This window comes from Hordeum vulgare, chromosome 6H, assembly GCF_904849725.1.
Source record: "Hordeum vulgare subsp. vulgare chromosome 6H, MorexV3_pseudomolecules_assembly, whole genome shotgun sequence".
NCBI lineage: Eukaryota > Viridiplantae > Streptophyta > Magnoliopsida > Poales > Poaceae > Hordeum > Hordeum vulgare.
In genome coordinates this window covers 123,542,608-123,560,457 of record NC_058523.1, presented here as the reverse complement: position 1 = coordinate 123,560,457, position 17,850 = coordinate 123,542,608, and the positions used below count along the sequence as shown (strand labels likewise).

Sequence of the window (17,850 nt, the reverse complement as noted above, 5' to 3'; positions counted from 1 at the left end):
TAGTCTCGGGTTTGGGTTTAATCTTGGGTCTCTTCATTAGCTCAGCAACTGTTTTGCCGTTTCACGAAGTATCCCTTCTTAGCCCTCGCCTTTCTTGAAACTTAGTGGTTTTTCAAACCATCAACTATTGATGCTCCTTCTTGATTTCTACTTTCGCAGTGTCAAACGTCGCGAATCGCTCAAGGATCATTGTATCTATCCTTGATATGTCATAGTTCATCACGAAGCTCTCAAAGCTTGGTGGCAGTGTCTCTTGGAGAACCATCACTATCTCATCTGGAAGATTAGCTCCCACTTGATATAAGTGATTGTCGTACTCAGACAATCTGAGCACACGCTCAACGATTGAGCTTTTCTCCTTTACTTTGTGGTCAAAGATTCTTGTTGGAGGTCTCGTACCTCTTAACACGGGCACAAGCATGAAATCACAATTTCATATCTTTAGAACATCACTTATGTTCCGTGACGTTTTAAAACGTTTTCGGTGCCTTGCTTCTAAGCCATTAAGTACTTTGCACTGAACTATCGTGTAGTCATCAGAAACGTGTATGTCGGATGTTCACAGCATCCACAGACGACGCTCGAGGTGCAGCACACCGAGTGGTGCATTAAGGACATAAGCCTTCTGCGCAGCAACGAGGACAATCCTCGGTTTTACAGACTCAGTCTGCAAAGGTTGCTACTATCAATTTTTCAACTAAATTTTCTCTAGGAACATATAAAAATAGTAGAGCTATAGCGCAAGCTACATCGTAATTCGCAAAGACCATTAGACTATGTCCATGACAATTAGTTCAATTAATCATATTACTTAAGAACTCCCACTCAAAAAGTACATCTCTCTAGTCATTTGAGTGGTACATGATCCAAATCCACTATCTCAAGTCCGATCATCACGTGAGTCGAGAATAGTTTCAGTGGTAAGCATCTCTATGCTAATCATATCAACTATACGATTCATGCTCGACCTTTCGGTCTCATGTGTTCCGAGGCCATGTCTGCACATGCTAGGCTCGTCAAGCTTAACCCGAGTGTTCCGCGTGCGCAACTGTTTTGCACCCGTTGTATGTGAACGTTGAGTCTATCACACCCGATCATCACGTGGTGTCTCGAAACGACGAACTGTAGCAACGGTGCACAGTCGGGGAGAACACAATTTCGTCTTGAAATTTTAGTGAGAGATCACCTCATAATGCTACCGTCGTTCTAAGCAAAATAAGGTGTATAAAAGGATTAACATCACATGCAATTTATAAGTGACATGATATGGCCATCATCACATGCTTCTTGATCTCCATCACCAAAGCACCGGCACGATCTTCTTGTCACCGGCGTCACACCATGACCTCCATCATCATGATCTCCATCATCGTGTCGCCATCGGGGTTGTCGTGCTACTCATGCTATTACTACTAAAGCTACGTCCTAGCAAAATAGTAAACGCGTCTGCAAGCACAAACGTTAGTTATAAAGACAACCCTATGGCTCCTGCCGGTTGCCGTACCATCGACGTGCAAGTCGATATTTCTATTACAACATGATCATCTCATACATCCAATATATCACATCACATCATTGGCCATATCACATCACAAGCATACCCTGCAAAAACAAGTTAGACGTCCTCTAATTTTGTTGTTGCATGTTTTACGTGGTGACCATGGGTATCTAGTAGGATCGCATCTTACTTACGCAAACACCACAACGGAGATATATGAGTTGCTATTTAACCTCATCCAAGGACCTCCTCGGTCAAATCCGATTCAACTAAAGTTGGAGAAACCGACACTTGCCAGTCATCTTTGAGCAACGGGGTTACTCATAGCGATGAAACCAGTCTCTCGTAAGCGTACGAGTAATGTCGGTCCAAGCCGCTTCAATCCAACAATACCGCGGAATCAAGAAAAGAATAAGGAGGGCAGCAAAACGCACATCACCGCCCACAAAAACTTTTGTGTTCTACTCGAGAAGACATCTACGCATGAACCTAGCTCATGATACCACTGTTGGGGAACGTCGCATGGGAAACAAAAATTTTCCTACGCGCACGAAGACCTATCATGGTGATGTCCATCTACGAGAGGGGATGAGTGATCTACGTACCCTTGTAGATCGTACAGCAGAAGCGTTAGAGAACGCGGTTGATGTAGTGGAACGTCCTCACGTCCCTCGATCCGCCCCGCGAACAATCCCGCGATCAGTCCCACGATCTAGTACCGAACGGACGGCACCTCCGCGTTCAGCACACGTACAGCTCGACGATGATCTCGGCCTTCTTGATCCAGCAAGAGAGACGGAGAGGTAGAAGAGTTCTCCGGCAGCGTGACGGCGCTCCGGAGGTTGGTGATGATCTTGTCTCAGCAGGGCTCCGCCCGAGCTCCGCAGAAACGCGATCTAGAGGAAAAACTATGGAGGTATGTGGTCGGGCAGCCGTGAGAAAGTCGTCTCAAATCAGCCCTAATACCTCCGTATATATAGGTGGGAGGGGGAGGGAAGAGGCAGCCTCAAACCCTCAAGGGTTGGCCGAAATTGGAGGTGGAGGAGTCCTACTCCAATCCTACTTGGAGTAGGATTCCACCTTCCCACTTGGAAACTCTTTCCACCTTGTGTTTTTTCCTTCTCAAACCTTATGGGCCTTAGTGGGAACTTATTCCAGCCCACTAGGGGCTGGTTTATCTCTTCCCATAGCCCATGAGACCCCTTGGGGCGTGACACCCCTCCCGATGGTCCCCGGCACCCCTCCCGGCACTCCCGGTACACTACCGATGAGCCCGAAACTTTTCCGGTAATGCAGGAAAACCTTCCGGTAACCAAATGAGGTCATCCTATATATCAATCTTCGTTTCCGGACCATTCCGGAAACCCTCGTGACTTCCGTGATCTCATCCGGGACTCCGAACAACATTCGGTAACCAACCATATAACTCAAATACGCATAAAACAACGTCGAACCTTAAGTGTGCAGACCCTGCGGGTTCGAGAACTATGTAGACATGACCCGAGAGACTCCTCGGTCAATATCCAATAGCGGGACCTGGATGCCCATATTGGATCCTACATATTCTACGAAGATCTTATCGTTTGAACCTCAGTGCCAAGGATTCGTATAATCCCGTATGTCATTCCCTTTGTCCTTCGGTATGTTACTTGCCCGAGATTCGATCGTCAGTATCCGCATACCTATTTCAATCTCGTTTACCGGCAAGTCTCTTTACTCGTTCCGCAATACAAGATCCCGCAACTTACACTAAGTTACATTGCTTGCAAGGCTTGTGTGTGATGTTGTATTACCGAGTGGGCCCCGAGATACCTCTCCGTCACACGGAGTGACAAATCCCAGTCTCGATCTATACTAACTCAACGAACACCTTCGGAGATACCTGTAGAGCATCTTTATAGTCACCCAGTTACGTTGCGACGTTTGATACACACAAAGCATTCCTCCGGTGTCCGTGAGTTATATGATCTCATGGTCATAGGAACAAATACTTGACACGCAGAAAACAGTAGCAACAAAATGACACGATCAACATGCTACGTCTATTAGTTTGGGTCTAGTCCATCACATGATTCTCCTAATGATGTGATCCCGTTATCAAGTGACAACACTTGCCTATGGCCAGGAAACCTTGACCATCTTTGATCAACGAGCTAGTCAACTAGAGGCTTACTAGGGACAGTGTTTTGTCTATGTATCCACACAAGTATTGTGTTTCCAATCAATACAATTATAACATGGATAATAAACGATTATCATGAACTAAGAAATATAATAATAACTAATTTATTATTGCCTCTAGGGCATATTTCCAACAATATATGTTGATGACCGAAGGTTGTTCAGAGTCTCGAATGAGACCCCGAGCATTATGAGGAGCTCTGGAATAGTTTGGAGATAAAGATTTATATATAGGAAAGTGGTATCCGGGTTCCAGAAATGTTTCACGTGTTTTCGGTATTGTACGAGGAGTGTCGAAAGGGTTCCAGGGGTCCACCGGGAGGGGCCCACCCACCTCGAGGGGGCGCATGGCCTAAGAGGTGGCGCACCAACCCCTGGTGGGCTGGGTAGCTGACCACAATAGGGCCCATGTGCCCGAAGGGTTAGGTAGAGGAGGTGCATTGGTGGAGGAGGATTCCTCCCTAGGGTATCCACCTCCCTTGTTGGAGGTGGACTCCTCCCCACTTCGGCCGACCCTCCCTCCTTGGAGGAGGTGGCAAGGCTCAACCGTACCTACCCCTTCCTCCTATAAATAGAGAGGGAGAGGGAGGAAACCAACACACAATTGCTAGGCGGCGCCATACCTCTCTCTCTCGTAGTAATTCTCCACCGTCGTGATCACGACAATGCTTGGCGAAGCCCTGCTGAGATTGGACCACCGCCACCACTATGTCGTTGGCTTACGGAGAACTCAGCTACTACTTCATCCTTGCTCGCTGGATCGAGGAGTTGAAGGCGTCATCGAGATGTGCGTGTGCTGAATGCGGAGATGTCGTCCGTTCGACACTTGATCGGGACGTTCGTGATTGGATCGTGGGACAGATCGTGATTGGATCGCGAAGACGTTCGACTACATCAACCGTGTTTCTCAACGCTTCCTCTTAGCGATCTACAAAGGTATGTAGATGCACTCCCCGTCTCGTAGATGTTGATCTCCATAGATTTATCTTTATAAGTGTAAGAAATTTTCTGTTTTTCATGCGACGTTCCCGATAGGCGCCACCAATCTGCGACGATAGATGCATGGATAATGTTCCCGGTAGCCACCTACCAGTCTTGATGTTCACAGTGGTGCCATCACAAATTCTCCTTAGTAATCTAGCTTCCAGTGTCTTCCTCCCCACCACAATCCCTTTCCAGGTCATCGAAGCGTTTCGTGGCAGAGTAGCATGCATGAAATCAGTCGTTGGGAAGTAACGGCATTTTTATGTATGTATTGTAAATCAGGGAAGAGCTGGGATTGATTTGATCGACTGTCTCTCTCGATAACTGTGACTCACGTACTTGGCGAAAAAACCCGAAAAAGACTTGTTGGCCAAAGGTCCGTATCGAGCGTTTCTATTTCTACATGAGGGGCAAAAGTGTTTCTTTATATGCAATCTAGCAACATTAAATAAGAAAATGTGCGAAAGTGTAACAAAAGGTATAAACTTTAAACTCGATGTTGGATAGGGAAGAAAACTTTTCAACCTCAAATAGGAAAAGGAAATTAAAAACAGTGTTAAATAAGATTTTGTTTACAATTGTTAAACATGTATAAGAAATGTTATTAATGTATATGCAAAATATAAGCAAAAATTGTACATCGTGTATGGTAAAATTAGACACAAGAACATATAATATAAAAGCATTAATAACTTATATTTAATAAAACATCGGTATAATATTTTGGATGTATATGTGAAAATATAAATTGTGTGAGAAAAAGTACACATCTGTTAAAAATAACACAAAACAATGGAACACAATGAAAACAGAAGAAAGCCAACAAAATCAAGAAAAACAAAAAAAAACTTCAAGAGTAACACTTACGTGTATTATTCTTCAAGGTTTTTAAACACTAACCCAAACCTTCGAGAGTAACACGTATGTGTAAAGCTATTTAAACAAGCAAGCAAGCAAGCATAAAAGGCACTTACTTTGATTTCTTGGCTGGCTAGCGAGGTTTTATGCATGTGGCTAGATGCCGATCTCCTTCCCCTTGCCTCCTCGCCCCCTTCCCCCCACCACGTCGTCGGCCGGGGCTGCTGGGGCAAAGCCCCTTCTGGTAGCCGACGACGGGGCCCTGTTCGTCGCACCTCGGGAGAGCTGGTGTGGGGCGGTCTCGTCAGGCGGCAGCGAGAGACGGGCGCTGGGATCAGCGGCGTAGTGGCGGCGACGTACTCATCGGGATGATGCGGTGGAGGCGGCCCGTTGTACGTTGGTTGCCTCCCCGGTGCGGTGGGGGGTCAAATCATATCTGACCCCGGCGGCGGAGGCATGGTGGGCCTGGTCTTTGATCAAATCCGATCCGACCGGTACGACCTTCATGCGCGGCGGGATGATCGATGGCGGTCACGTACACACGATGTTGGATGGAGGGTCCTCGATCGGACCTGGATGAAAATGTTACTCTTGGCACGTTGTCAAGGTCGGCGATGGCGACATCTTTCTGCGTCGTTGTAATGCTCCGGACACATCGGCCGGTGCTCGTTGCTATTGACGGGATCTAGACTAGCCTTACAGTTTAATACTAGTCTTCTCTACGTACTTTGTCCTCACTCGTGCGCACCTGGACCAACTCCCGGTCGGACACCCATCCTAAAACTATTCCAAGCAAAGAACTATTAACTTGAGAATTTTGTTTGAATGAGCTTCCGAAAAAGAAAGATTTTTTATTGATATGAGCAGTCTAACATCCGTATTAAGGCAGCCTATCACATACACCCCCACTCAGAGAAACCAAACTCCTCGTCGGGCCACATGAACGTTCACTCTTGCTACATACATCTATGCGTCCAGTTCGGTACATGTGTGATGTCATGTGTCATGATGGGTCACAAACGTCATGAACAAGATGACCGCACACCTGTCGGCAAACATCCATGTAACCAGGAGTGTCGACTCTGATACCAACTTGTAATGCCCTGAACATATCGACCGGTGTTCGTTACTCCTAACAGGATCTAGACTGTCCTTACAGAACAATACTAGTTTTTTCTGCGCACTTTGTTCTTACTCGTGCGCACCCAAGACCAATTTCTTGGTCAGTCACCCATCCTAGAACTACTTCAAGCCAAACACGCTTAATTTAGGAGTTCTCTTTGAATGGGCTCTCGGAAAAGAAGAAATTCCTTATTGATATGAGTAGTCTAACATCCCTATTACGCCACGCTATCAGAGTCGTCCGATTTTTGAAGGCATCGTCATGGAGAAGCGCTAGACCCCTATACGCTACCTCCGGAGAAAACTCTAGGTCGGTCGATCGAATGACGTCGACACTCATGTATCGTACCCATCTCGAGTATGTCATTCTTGGAGGTGTGCATAGGTTCGAGGGACCAGTGGACGTCATCTATGGTGGAGTGGCACGCCCTATGATGCATCGACGTCGTGGACTCTCGACGACAAGGTGCAACAAAGTCTCTGTGACGGATGTGTGATGATGAATGCGCGTAGGACAGAGGCGATGTGTAACGTCATGTGGGCTACGACGGCAGGCCTGTCAAGGTCGATGCGTCGGTAGTACCTACTCTGAAGCTGGACTGATGGAAGACGGCAACGACGGCCTATGAGAGTGCACACCAGTTTGTACTCCAGACCCGATATGTGGCTTGATCGGGGCATCAGATTTTAGATGTTAGGCTTTGCTGTGATGTTTGTTTGGTATTCGGCTCAGACATTGGACACCCCTTCATAATTGGATAGGAATAGCGATAGATATTGTCAAGATGACGGCTTCAAACATATTAATGTATTATTTTGTAATATCTTTATGAATAATTAACAAAATGACGTGAACCATCTTCCTTTTCTAAAAAATATATATGCATGTGGCTAGATATATTACTGACCGAAGCAAGCCCAGTCCATGTCTCTCGGAGCCGAGGGAATATTTGGAGCTGGGGTAAACTCGGACCGGGCCGTTAGCCCTTTGGGATGGCGAATGGCTCGCTATAACATCGCAGAAATCGTAGATCGTATGATCCGTGTCCAGCGTTGTGGAACTTGGAAGCGGTCCAGTCACTGCTCCAACCGTTCAAACGCCTCCGACCGCTCCCTTGCCGCCATCTCCGACACCTCGCGCACCACGCACGCGCCGTATAAATAAGCACCAGACTCCATAAGTGATCCTTAACCCTCTCAGTGCATGCGAGACTAGCCAGCTAATCCCAAGACCCGATCATGGCTCCTCCCTTCCTGCTCACGCTCGCCGCCGTCCTCCTGCTCCTCCCGGCGGCCGAGGTCGCCGCCGCCGCCGCCCCGCCCGCGCCCTTCGACATCGTCAAGATCCTGTCCGGCTTCCCCGAGTTCAGCAACTTCACCTGCATGCTGGTCGACACGGGAGTGGCCCGCTCCATCAACTTCCAGAAGAAGGTCACCGTGCTCGCCGCCAACAACAGCGGCCTCCCCACCGCCGCCCTCCGCCGCCTCCCGCACCCGCTCCTCGGCGACCTCCTCTCGCTCCACGTCGTCCTCGACTTCCTCGACCCGGAGAAGCTCGACGCGCTACGTCTTGGGCGCACGGGCAAAGGCTCCAAGGTCACCACGCTGCTGCCGGGAGACGAGATGAAGCTCCTCCGCGTCAGTGGCGGCGAGAAGAGCCCCATCACCTTCTCCTACGCCGGGCCAACCGGAACCGGGCCGCCGCCGCGGAATGCCACGCTCCTCAGGGTCGTCACCGCGCAGGCGTTCAGCGTCATGGTGCTCCAGGTGAGCGGCCTCGTGCTCCCGGGGATGATGCCCGCCACCGTCGCCTCCCCATTCGACGTAACCAAGATCCTCTCCAGCTACCCGGAGTACAGCGGCTTCAGCAACCTACTCACCCAGACCGGGCTCGCGCGCGCCATCAACCAGCACCCCATCGTCACCATCCTCGCCGTCAACAACACCGCCCTCTCCGACGAGCTCCGCGGCCTGCCGCGTCTCCCTCTGCCGGCACTCACCGACCTGCTCGCGCTCCACGCAGTCCTCGACTTCCTCGACCAGGAGAGGCTCGACGCGCTGCGCCGGGGCCGAACGGGTGACGGATCTATCGTCACGACGATGCTCCAGGGGACCGGGGCCGGCGCGCGGGGCCGCGGCGCCGGGTTCGTCCGCGTGTCCGGAGGCGAGGACGGACGCATCGCGTTCTCCTCTGGCGCGCCGGGCGGCGGCGTACGACGCAACGCCACGCTCGTCAAGGTGGTCACCTCGCAGGCGTTCAGCGTGCTGGTGCTCCAGGTGAGCGACCTCATCCTCCCGCCTGGCATGGCTGCACCCGCACCCGGACCGCAGAGGCCGAGGGCTAGGCACATGTCGCTGCCTCCCACGCCGGCGCCAGCGCCGATGCAGCTGGTCCCGTCCCCGGGCATGCCGGAGCCTGAACCGGAAGTGCCGGGTAACACGCCACCACCATCTGCGATCATCCCGATACCAAGTGTGCACGGCGGCGTGGCGGCGAAGATACCAGAAGCCGCGGCCGGACGCGGAGCGGTGGGGAGCTGGTGGAGCGGTGCCGGTGCGGCGTTGGGGATCATGGCCTGCCTGCTTGGACGTTTGTAATAACTAGGGACAGTTTTTGCTAGGGTGATGTTGGGCTTAGTTTTGATCCTCTCCAGTTTATCCTTTAAGTTTCTTTTCTCTTCAGTGGTTAGTTTTTTTTTTTTTTTTTTTTTTTTTTTTTTTTGAGAAGGTCTTCAGTGGTTAGTTTGGAACAGCATCATGCAGTTCGCCATCTGTTTAGATAAAGATAAAAGGGTGTATTTGGGACGTAATGTGTTATGTGATGATCCATTTTGTACCAGGGTTTTGCTAGGTCGCAATGGACTGAGGTTTTCTTAAGTCTCAATCAATTCAGAAAAGAAAATTATTACAGCTTGAGCTTATAGAAAAGTGCAACTGGGTGAACACTTGCACTTGTGCACTAAAACTAAAGTTGCATTTCCTAGATCGATGGAGAAAGCTTTATGCTGACGAAGGACAAAGTGGTGATAGAACTTACATTTCTTCGTTTGCTATTACCAGATTGCCTAAATTTTTGTGTGTGTAACTCAGTAGTCAGCCAATCCTCACTCGACGATCCTGTCCTTGTTCACGGAAAAGCCAAACCACTGATAGATGGATCTTTTTCTTCTACCTTGATTTTGCAGAGAGGAAGATGAGGGCAGAGGAGAACATGGAACTCCATGGCCGAGATGGGGAGGTGGGGACACCTTAGTGCATCTTTAACCCCGTAAAAACCGACCCTTAAAACCGTGTGTAAGGGGCACTGTAAAATTATTTTTACAATGCGAAATTGCTTCGGACAGAACAGACCCCGTAAATGAAACCGTATTCCACTATAGCTCATTTTTCCTTTTTCTTCCTCCCGTCCCAGACAGCTGTCTCCGGCCACGGCGTGCCTCGCCCTGGCACCTGGCTCGCCCGGCGCTGCCCGCCTCGTCCTGACGCCGCCCGCTCCCGGCCATGCATGCAGTGGAGGAGCCCTGCACCGCCAGCCCTCGATTGAGCTCGGCACAGCTCGTCCCCGATTGAGCTCAACACTGCACGTCCCCGTGCGTACGTTTTCCGTCGTGCCACGCAAGCTCCCCTACCCTGTCCCGCTCTTCTCTGGTGTCACCCCGCCCTGATTCAGGCCGCCGGTGGCCTGCTCCATCCTGCCCGTGGACGGCCTCATCTTGGTAGTGGAGGTCGAGCTGGCCGCAATTCGGACGGACGGCGACAAATTCTGGCGTGCGACGGCTTCTTCCGGCATGCGGCGACAGATTCCGGTGAGTTCCAGATAGATTCGGTCAGTTCCGCGGCGGTGCGTTTGCTCCGACGAGGTTTGACTACTCTACGGGTTGAACTGTATAGTGACTCCAATAATGTGTATATAAGGTTTTCGTGGATGGATTTATTGACCCTTAAAAATTTTACGGGTCGAACAAGTTTTACGGGGTCTGCTCCGCGCCGTTTTTTCGACTGAAACTGTGAACACATTGTTTTTTTACGGGTTTGACCAGCTCACGGGGTCTGCTAGAGATGCTCTTAGCATCTCCCGTGAGGCCATGTCGGTTGGACCAGAGAAGGATTGAGAGGAGGAGGGAAAAGGTTATTGTAGTCGACTTACACGAGGAAAAAAAGGTTCTTATATATAGACTTACATTAAACATGGAATGGTGCAAGTAGAACCCTCAACTATTGAAATTCTGCTCTAGTTTGGCATGTTGTACCAAGGATGGAATGCGCTATCTATTGCCTCAAACCAAACACCCCAACAAATTGATGGTTGGGATGTTTGATTTGAATAATAACCTCAACACAAATCGTGTGTTGATAATACCGAAGTGGCTATATAGACGAAGAAATGATATATCTCAAACCAAACGAGTAAAGTAAGAATGGAGGGTCAATTCGGCAAGTAGTTTCCAAAACCAAGCACCCCAAAATAGAATTGCTCAAGAAATCCAATACTTCTAACACTCAGCAAGGATGATAGCACCATCCAGACGATTGAAAGCTGATAAAACAGGTCACCGGTACAACGAAACATCTAGATGACACTGGAACAGGTAAATCATAGATACTGCATCAATAGATACTACATCTGCAACGGGCTAGATTGGCACGTTTATGTTAGATATCTGTGCGTCACAACGGTCCATGTCTTCTTACGCTGCATCCTCTATCTCAGTATCCTCTGGAACGCCACACATAAACATAAAATTGTTGCACCTGTTGACCAAGGAAATAACACACCATGAGGGACAACTGGGTACCAAATGTGCCAAGTTGATCAAGGAATATATGATTTAAGTGCATCCATCAAATATGGAATCAGCCGTTTATCAACATGTAACTTTGATGGACTGAATACGCACATTAATTCTATTTCATCAAACGACAATAAAACTTGCGAGCTACTATACACACGATAAATTATGGTCCGATATTTGTAAGATACCTAACATCAGCCATCCATCACGTTATTACGTACTAGCAAAAACTCCCGTGCATTGCAACGAAAAAAATACATGCTTCTAACCCAATAATCATGATTCAAGATCTCAATAGGTCCATGTCCGTTATGTGATACGAGTGCCCACAAAATCACGACGTTTTTGTATGTGTCAATCCTAATGCATATATCTCTCTCCCTCCCTCCCTCTCTCTCTACATAAGATAAAAAATATTTCTTTGTCCCTGCAAGGTTTTGCCGACGCGTGCATGTGTGGTTGTAGATGGTTTCTTTCGTCTCCAATCCATTTTTTGCGCAGTTGTTCATTTTCTATCTAAACCTACATCGATACGAAATAAAGACGGATCATGCGCTATCTATCAAGGTCACACCCAAAACAACATTTTAAAAATGTTTAATAGGTAAAATAACATAATATTCAGATTCTATATTTTTTTTAATCAAAATTCATATATAACATGTTAAAATTGCAGTTACAATTTAAAAGATATGTACTTTTTAAAACATATGATATAGACTGCGGGTTGAATATCAAAACCTACAGGGGGCTTTTTGTGTAACGCAAAAAGTTATCTTTGGGTCTGTGAAGCAAAACATTTTAGTTTGTTTACGACTCAAAACTGTACCATGGCTTAATTCTCAGCAACTATAAGGGATTTTATGCAAAATAACACTATGGAAGAACAAAAACACCGCATGTTTTATTATGAGAATAGAGATTAGTTTAAGCTAGATGATCCGCTTGCATATCGTAGAAGCATCATACTCTAAATCGTTGAATGTGCAGTACTTCTTGTAAAACTTATAACACATAGTGGTAGATGCATGCTTTAGAACGGGTAGTTCGTTAGGTACACAAGTATACAGGACTAATTCACACTAGCAAGGTAAAGATGATCATAATTTTTTATCTTATCAATATCTCTCCAAGGTTTACATGGAATTCCCCATCAATATACTCGTTTGTATCAGCAGGTTGCAAGTAGTAGGAAAGACAATAAAAAAAATTAAACATGTTGATCCATCACAAGACAACTCATAATGTTATCAACACGTTTAATTTTGACATGTTGATCCATCACAACTTTAATAATGCAGTGAAACAAAAAAATAAAAGTAATACCTGCAGATTCATGTAAGAGTCCATAGAAACAAGGTATCCTGGAGATGAAATTTTTTTCTTGTGGTGAATACTCGGCAGCCACCTCTTACATGGCACAGTTTGCAGGACAAGTCCTCAATCCGACCTCTACCACAATCTAGAAGACTTAGGCTATGTCCAAATGAAAGCATTTTCCTTGGTTGATCATTCAAAATCACGTGTGGACTACCGATCGGGTGCAACAACATGGATGGCCGAATTGCAATCTATGCCCCCTCTCTAAGCAAGTCCATGAGTTGGTTGCTCATCTTCTCTTCCGGTGTAGATTCATTGTTCAAGTTTGAAATTAGATCATCACCTGGTTTGGCATCCACGACCAATCTACAACAACTTGGTGTCACAAGGTCTCCATTTAGGATTGGTGGCACAATATGATCATATCTGGTAGGGCTGGACATGAGCCGAGTTCAACCCAACCCTGCATTGAGCTCGACTCGACTCTTTGTTTCAATGAGCCTATGTATGGAGGCTTGGCTTGTTTTGCCTCTAGCTCGGTCAGCTCGTCTGTTCACTGCTAATGTGTGTGCATGCATGTGGAGTGTGTGCTTGCGTGCATCGGGGCGGCAGACGTTTGGCCAGGCATCATGGGAGGGATGAACAACGACGGATGCTTGGCTAGGTATCATGGGAGGGACAAACGGCAACGTGCGAAGCATCGATGAAAGGGCGCGTCCGCCGTCAGTGCCGAGAGTGGCGAGGACGACGGACATGGTGCCGGGGGGTTAGCCCCGGGTAGGCTCAAGGAGATGACTCAACATTTTAAACATCGGGGTGGCTAACGCCCTGGTCCGGCTACCCCGGCTGGCTCCTAGTCCAGCTGGAGCTTGTGTGGCTGCAAGCTGCTCCTGGTCGACTACAGGCTGCAGGCTACACCCGCTCGGCTAGAAGCTTAACCGGCTGGAGCCTGTCCAGCTAGAGCCTGTCCGGCTGGAGGCTGCTCCTGGCTGACTGCAGGCTGCAAGCTACACCCGGCCGGCTGGAAGCCTATCTGTTGGAATTATGCCCTAGAGGCAATAATAAATGTATAGTTATTATTATAATTCCTGTATCAAGATAATAGTTTATTATCCATGCTATAATTGTATTGAATGAAGACTCATTTACATGTGTGGATACATAGACAAAACACCGTCCCTAGCATGCCTCTAATTGGCTAGCCAGTTGATCAATGATAGTCAGTGTCTTCTGATTATGAACAAGGTGTTGTTGCTTGATAACTGGATCACGTCATTGGGAGAATCACGTGATGGACTAGACCCAAACTAATAGACGTAGCATGTTGATCGTGTCATTTTGTTGCTACTGTTTTCTGCGTGTCAAGTATTTATTTCTATGACCATGAGATCATATAACTCACTGACACCGGAGGAATGCTTTGTGTGTATCAAACGTCGCAACGTAACTGGGTGACTATAAAGATGCTCTACAGGTATCTCCGAAGGTGTTAGTTGAGTTAGTATGGATCAAGACTGGGATTTGTCACTCCGTGTGACGGAGAGGTATCTCGGGGCCCACTCGGTAATACAACATCACACACAAGCCTTGCAAGCAATGTAACTTAGTATAAGTTGCGGGATCTTGTATTACGGAACGAGTAAAGAGACTTGCCGGTAAACGAGATTGAAATAGGTATGCGGATACTGACGATCGAATCTCGGGCAAGTAACATACCGAAGGACAAAGGGAATGACATACGGGATTATACGAATCCTTGGCACTGAGGTTCAAACGATAAGATCTTCGTAGAATATGTAGGATCCAATATGGGCATCCAGGTCCCGCTATTGGATATTGACCGAGGAGTCTCTCGGGTCATGTCTACATAGTTCTCGAACCCGCAGGGTCTGCACACTTAAGGTTCGACGTTGTTTTATGCGTATTTGAGTTATATGGTTGGTTACCGAATGTTGTTCAGAGTCCCGGATGAGATCACGGACGTCACGAGGGTTTCCGGAATGGTCCGGAAACGAAGATTGATATATAGGATGACCTCATTTGATTACCGGAAGGTTTTCGGAGTTACCGGGAATGTACCGGGAATGACGAATGGGTTCCGGGAGTTCACCGGAGGGGGGCAACCCACTCCGGGGAAGCCCATAGGCTTTTGGGGGGGGCACACCAGCCCTTAGTGGGCTGGTGTGACAGCCCCAAGGGATCCTATGCGCCAAGATAAGAAAATCAAAGGAAAAGAAAAAAAAAGAGGGAAGAAGTGGGAAGGGAGGGGGACTCCTCCCACCAAACCAAGTCCAACTCGGTTTGGGGGGGGGGGAGTCCTCCCCCCCTTGGCTCGGCCGACCCCTTGGGAGTCCCTTGGACCCCAAGGCAAGGTCCCCCTCCCTCCTCCTATATATATGGGGCTTTTAGGGAAGATTTGAGACGACTTTCTCACGGCTGCCCGACCACATACCTCCATAGTTTTTCCTCTAGATCGTGTTTCTGCGGAGCTCGGGCGGAGCCCTGCTGAGACAAGATCATCACCAACCTCCAGAGCGCCGACACGCTGCCGGAGAACTCTTCTACCTCTCCGTCTCTCTTGCTGGATCAAGAAGGCCGAGATCATCGTCGAGCTGTACGTGTGCTGAACGCGGAGGTGCCGTCCGTTCGGTACTAGATCGTGGGACTGATCGCGGGATTGTTCGCGGGGCGGATCGAGGGACGTGAGGACGTTCCACTACATCAACCGCGTTCTCTAACGCTTCTGCTGTACGATCTACAAGGGTACGTAGATCACTCATCCCCTCTCGTAGATGGACATCACCATGATAGGTCTTCGTGCGCGTAGGAAAATTTTTGTTTCCCATGCGACGTTCCCCAACAGTGGCATCATGAGCTAGGTTCATGCGTAGATGTCTTCTCGAGTAGAACACAAAAGGTTTTGTGGGCGGTGATGTGCGTTTTGCTGCCCTCCTTAGTCTTTTCTTGATTCCGCGGTATTGTTGGATTGAAGCGGCTTGGACCGACATTACTCGTACGCTTACGAGAGACTGGTTTCATCGTTACGAGTAACCCCCTTTGCTCAAAGATGACTGGCAAGTGACGGTTTCTCCAACTTTATTGAATCGGATTTGACCGAGGAGGTCCTTGGATGAGGTTAAATAGCAACTCATATATCTCCGTTGTGGTGTTTGCGTAAGTAAGATGCGATCCTACTAGATACCCTTGGTCACCACGTAAAACTTGCAACAACAAAATTAGAGGACGTCTAACTTGTTTTTGCAGGGTATGATTGTGATGTGATATGGCCAATGATGTGATGTGATATATTGGATGTATGAGATGATCATGTTGTAATAGAAATATCGACTTGCACGTCGATGGTACGGCAACCGGCAGGAGCCATAGGGTTGTCTTTATACTAACATATTTGTGCTTGCAGATGCGTTTACTATTTTGCTAGGATGTAGCTTTAGTAGTAATAGCATAAGTAGCACGACAACCCCGATGGCAACACGTTGATGGATGATCATGGTGTGGCGCCGGTGACAAGAAGATCGTGCCGGTGCTTTGGTGATGGAGATCAAGAAGCACGTGATGATGGCCATATCATGTCACTTATGAATTGCATGTGATGTTAATCCTTTTATGCACCTTATTTTGCTTAGAACGACGGTAGCATTATGAGGTGATCTCTCACTAAAATTTCAAGACGAAATTGTGTTCTCCCCGACTGTGCACCGTTGCTACAGTTCGTCGTTTCGAGACACCACGTGATGATCGGGTGTGATAGACTCAACGTTCACATACAACGGGTGCAAAACAGTTGCGCACGCGGAACACTCGGGTTAAGCTTGACGAGCCTAGCATGTGCAGACATGGCCTCGGAACACATGAGACCGAAAGGTCGATCATGAATCATATAGTTGATATGATTAGCATAGGGATGCTTACCACTGAAACTACTCTCGACTCACGTGATGATCGGACTTGGGATAGTGTAAGTGGATCATGAACCACTCAAATGACTAGAGAGATGTACTTTTTGAGTGGGAGTTTAGCATATAATTTGATTAAGTTGAACTCTAATTATCTTGAACATAGTCTAAGCCCACTTTGAATATATTTATGTTGTAGATCATGGCTCACGCAAGTGTCATCCTGAATTTTAATACGTTCCTAGAGAAAGCTAAGTTGAAAGATGATGGAAGCAACTTTGTAGACTGGGCTCGTAATCTTAAGCTAATCTTACAAGCTGGAAAGAAGGATTATGTCCTTAATGCTGCGCTAGGAGATGAACCACCCGCTACGGCTGATCAGGATGTTAAGAACGCTTGGTTAGCGCGTAAGGAGGACTACTCAATAGTTCAATGTGCAGTCTTGTATGGCTTGGAACCGGGACTTCAACGTCGCTTTGAGCGTCATGGAGCATTTGAGATGTTCCAGGAGTTGAAGTTTATCTTTCAGAAGAACGCCCGGATCGCGAGGTATGAGACCTCCGTTAAATTCTATGCTTGCAAGATGGAGGAAAACTCGTCTGTCAGTGAACATGTGCTCAAAATGTCTGGGTACTCAAACTGTCTAGCTAAACTGGGGATTGAACTCCCGCAAGAAGCTATCACTGACAGAATCCTTCAATCACTGCCGCCAAGCTATAAAGGCTTTGTGTTGAACTACAACATGCAAGGGATGAACAAGTCTCCCGGCGAGTTGTTTGCGATGCTGAAAGTCGCAGAGTCTGAACTCCGTAAAGAGCATCAAGTGTTGATGGTGAGCAAGACCACTAGTTTCAAGAGAAACGGCAAAGGCAAGAAGGGAAATTCGAAGAAGAGCGGCAAGCCTGTTGCCAATCCGCCGAAGAAACCCAAGGCTGGACCTAAGCCTGAAACAGAGTGCTTCTATTGCAAGGGTATGGGTCACTGGAAGCGCAATTGCCCCAAGTATCTGGCAGATAAGAAGACGGGCAAAGAAAAATCAGGTATATTTGATATACATGTTATTGATGTGTACTTAACCGGCTCTCGTAGTAGTGCCTGGGTATTCGATACCGGTTCTGTTGCTCACATTTGCAACTCGAAGCAGGAACTGCGGAATAGACGAAGGCTGGCGAAAGAC

The 17,850-nt window shown here is 47.7% G+C and overlaps 1 protein-coding gene across 1 annotated transcript in view; it reads right to left on the bottom strand.

Moving 5' to 3' along the window:
* Positions 1-11,331: 11,331 nt before the first annotated feature.
* Positions 11,332-17,850, bottom strand: part of LOC123405206 (probable small nuclear ribonucleoprotein F) — an 89,818-nt gene continuing 83,299 nt past the window's right edge. The window contains exons 3-5 of the mRNA XM_045098986.1: positions 12,761-12,800; positions 12,554-12,613; positions 11,332-11,398 (exon numbers count right to left, since the gene is read on the bottom strand). Of these exons, the coding sequence (XP_044954921.1) occupies positions 11,332-11,398; positions 12,554-12,613; positions 12,761-12,800 (167 nt within the window). The remainder of the gene's footprint in view (positions 11,399-12,553; positions 12,614-12,760; positions 12,801-17,850) is intronic.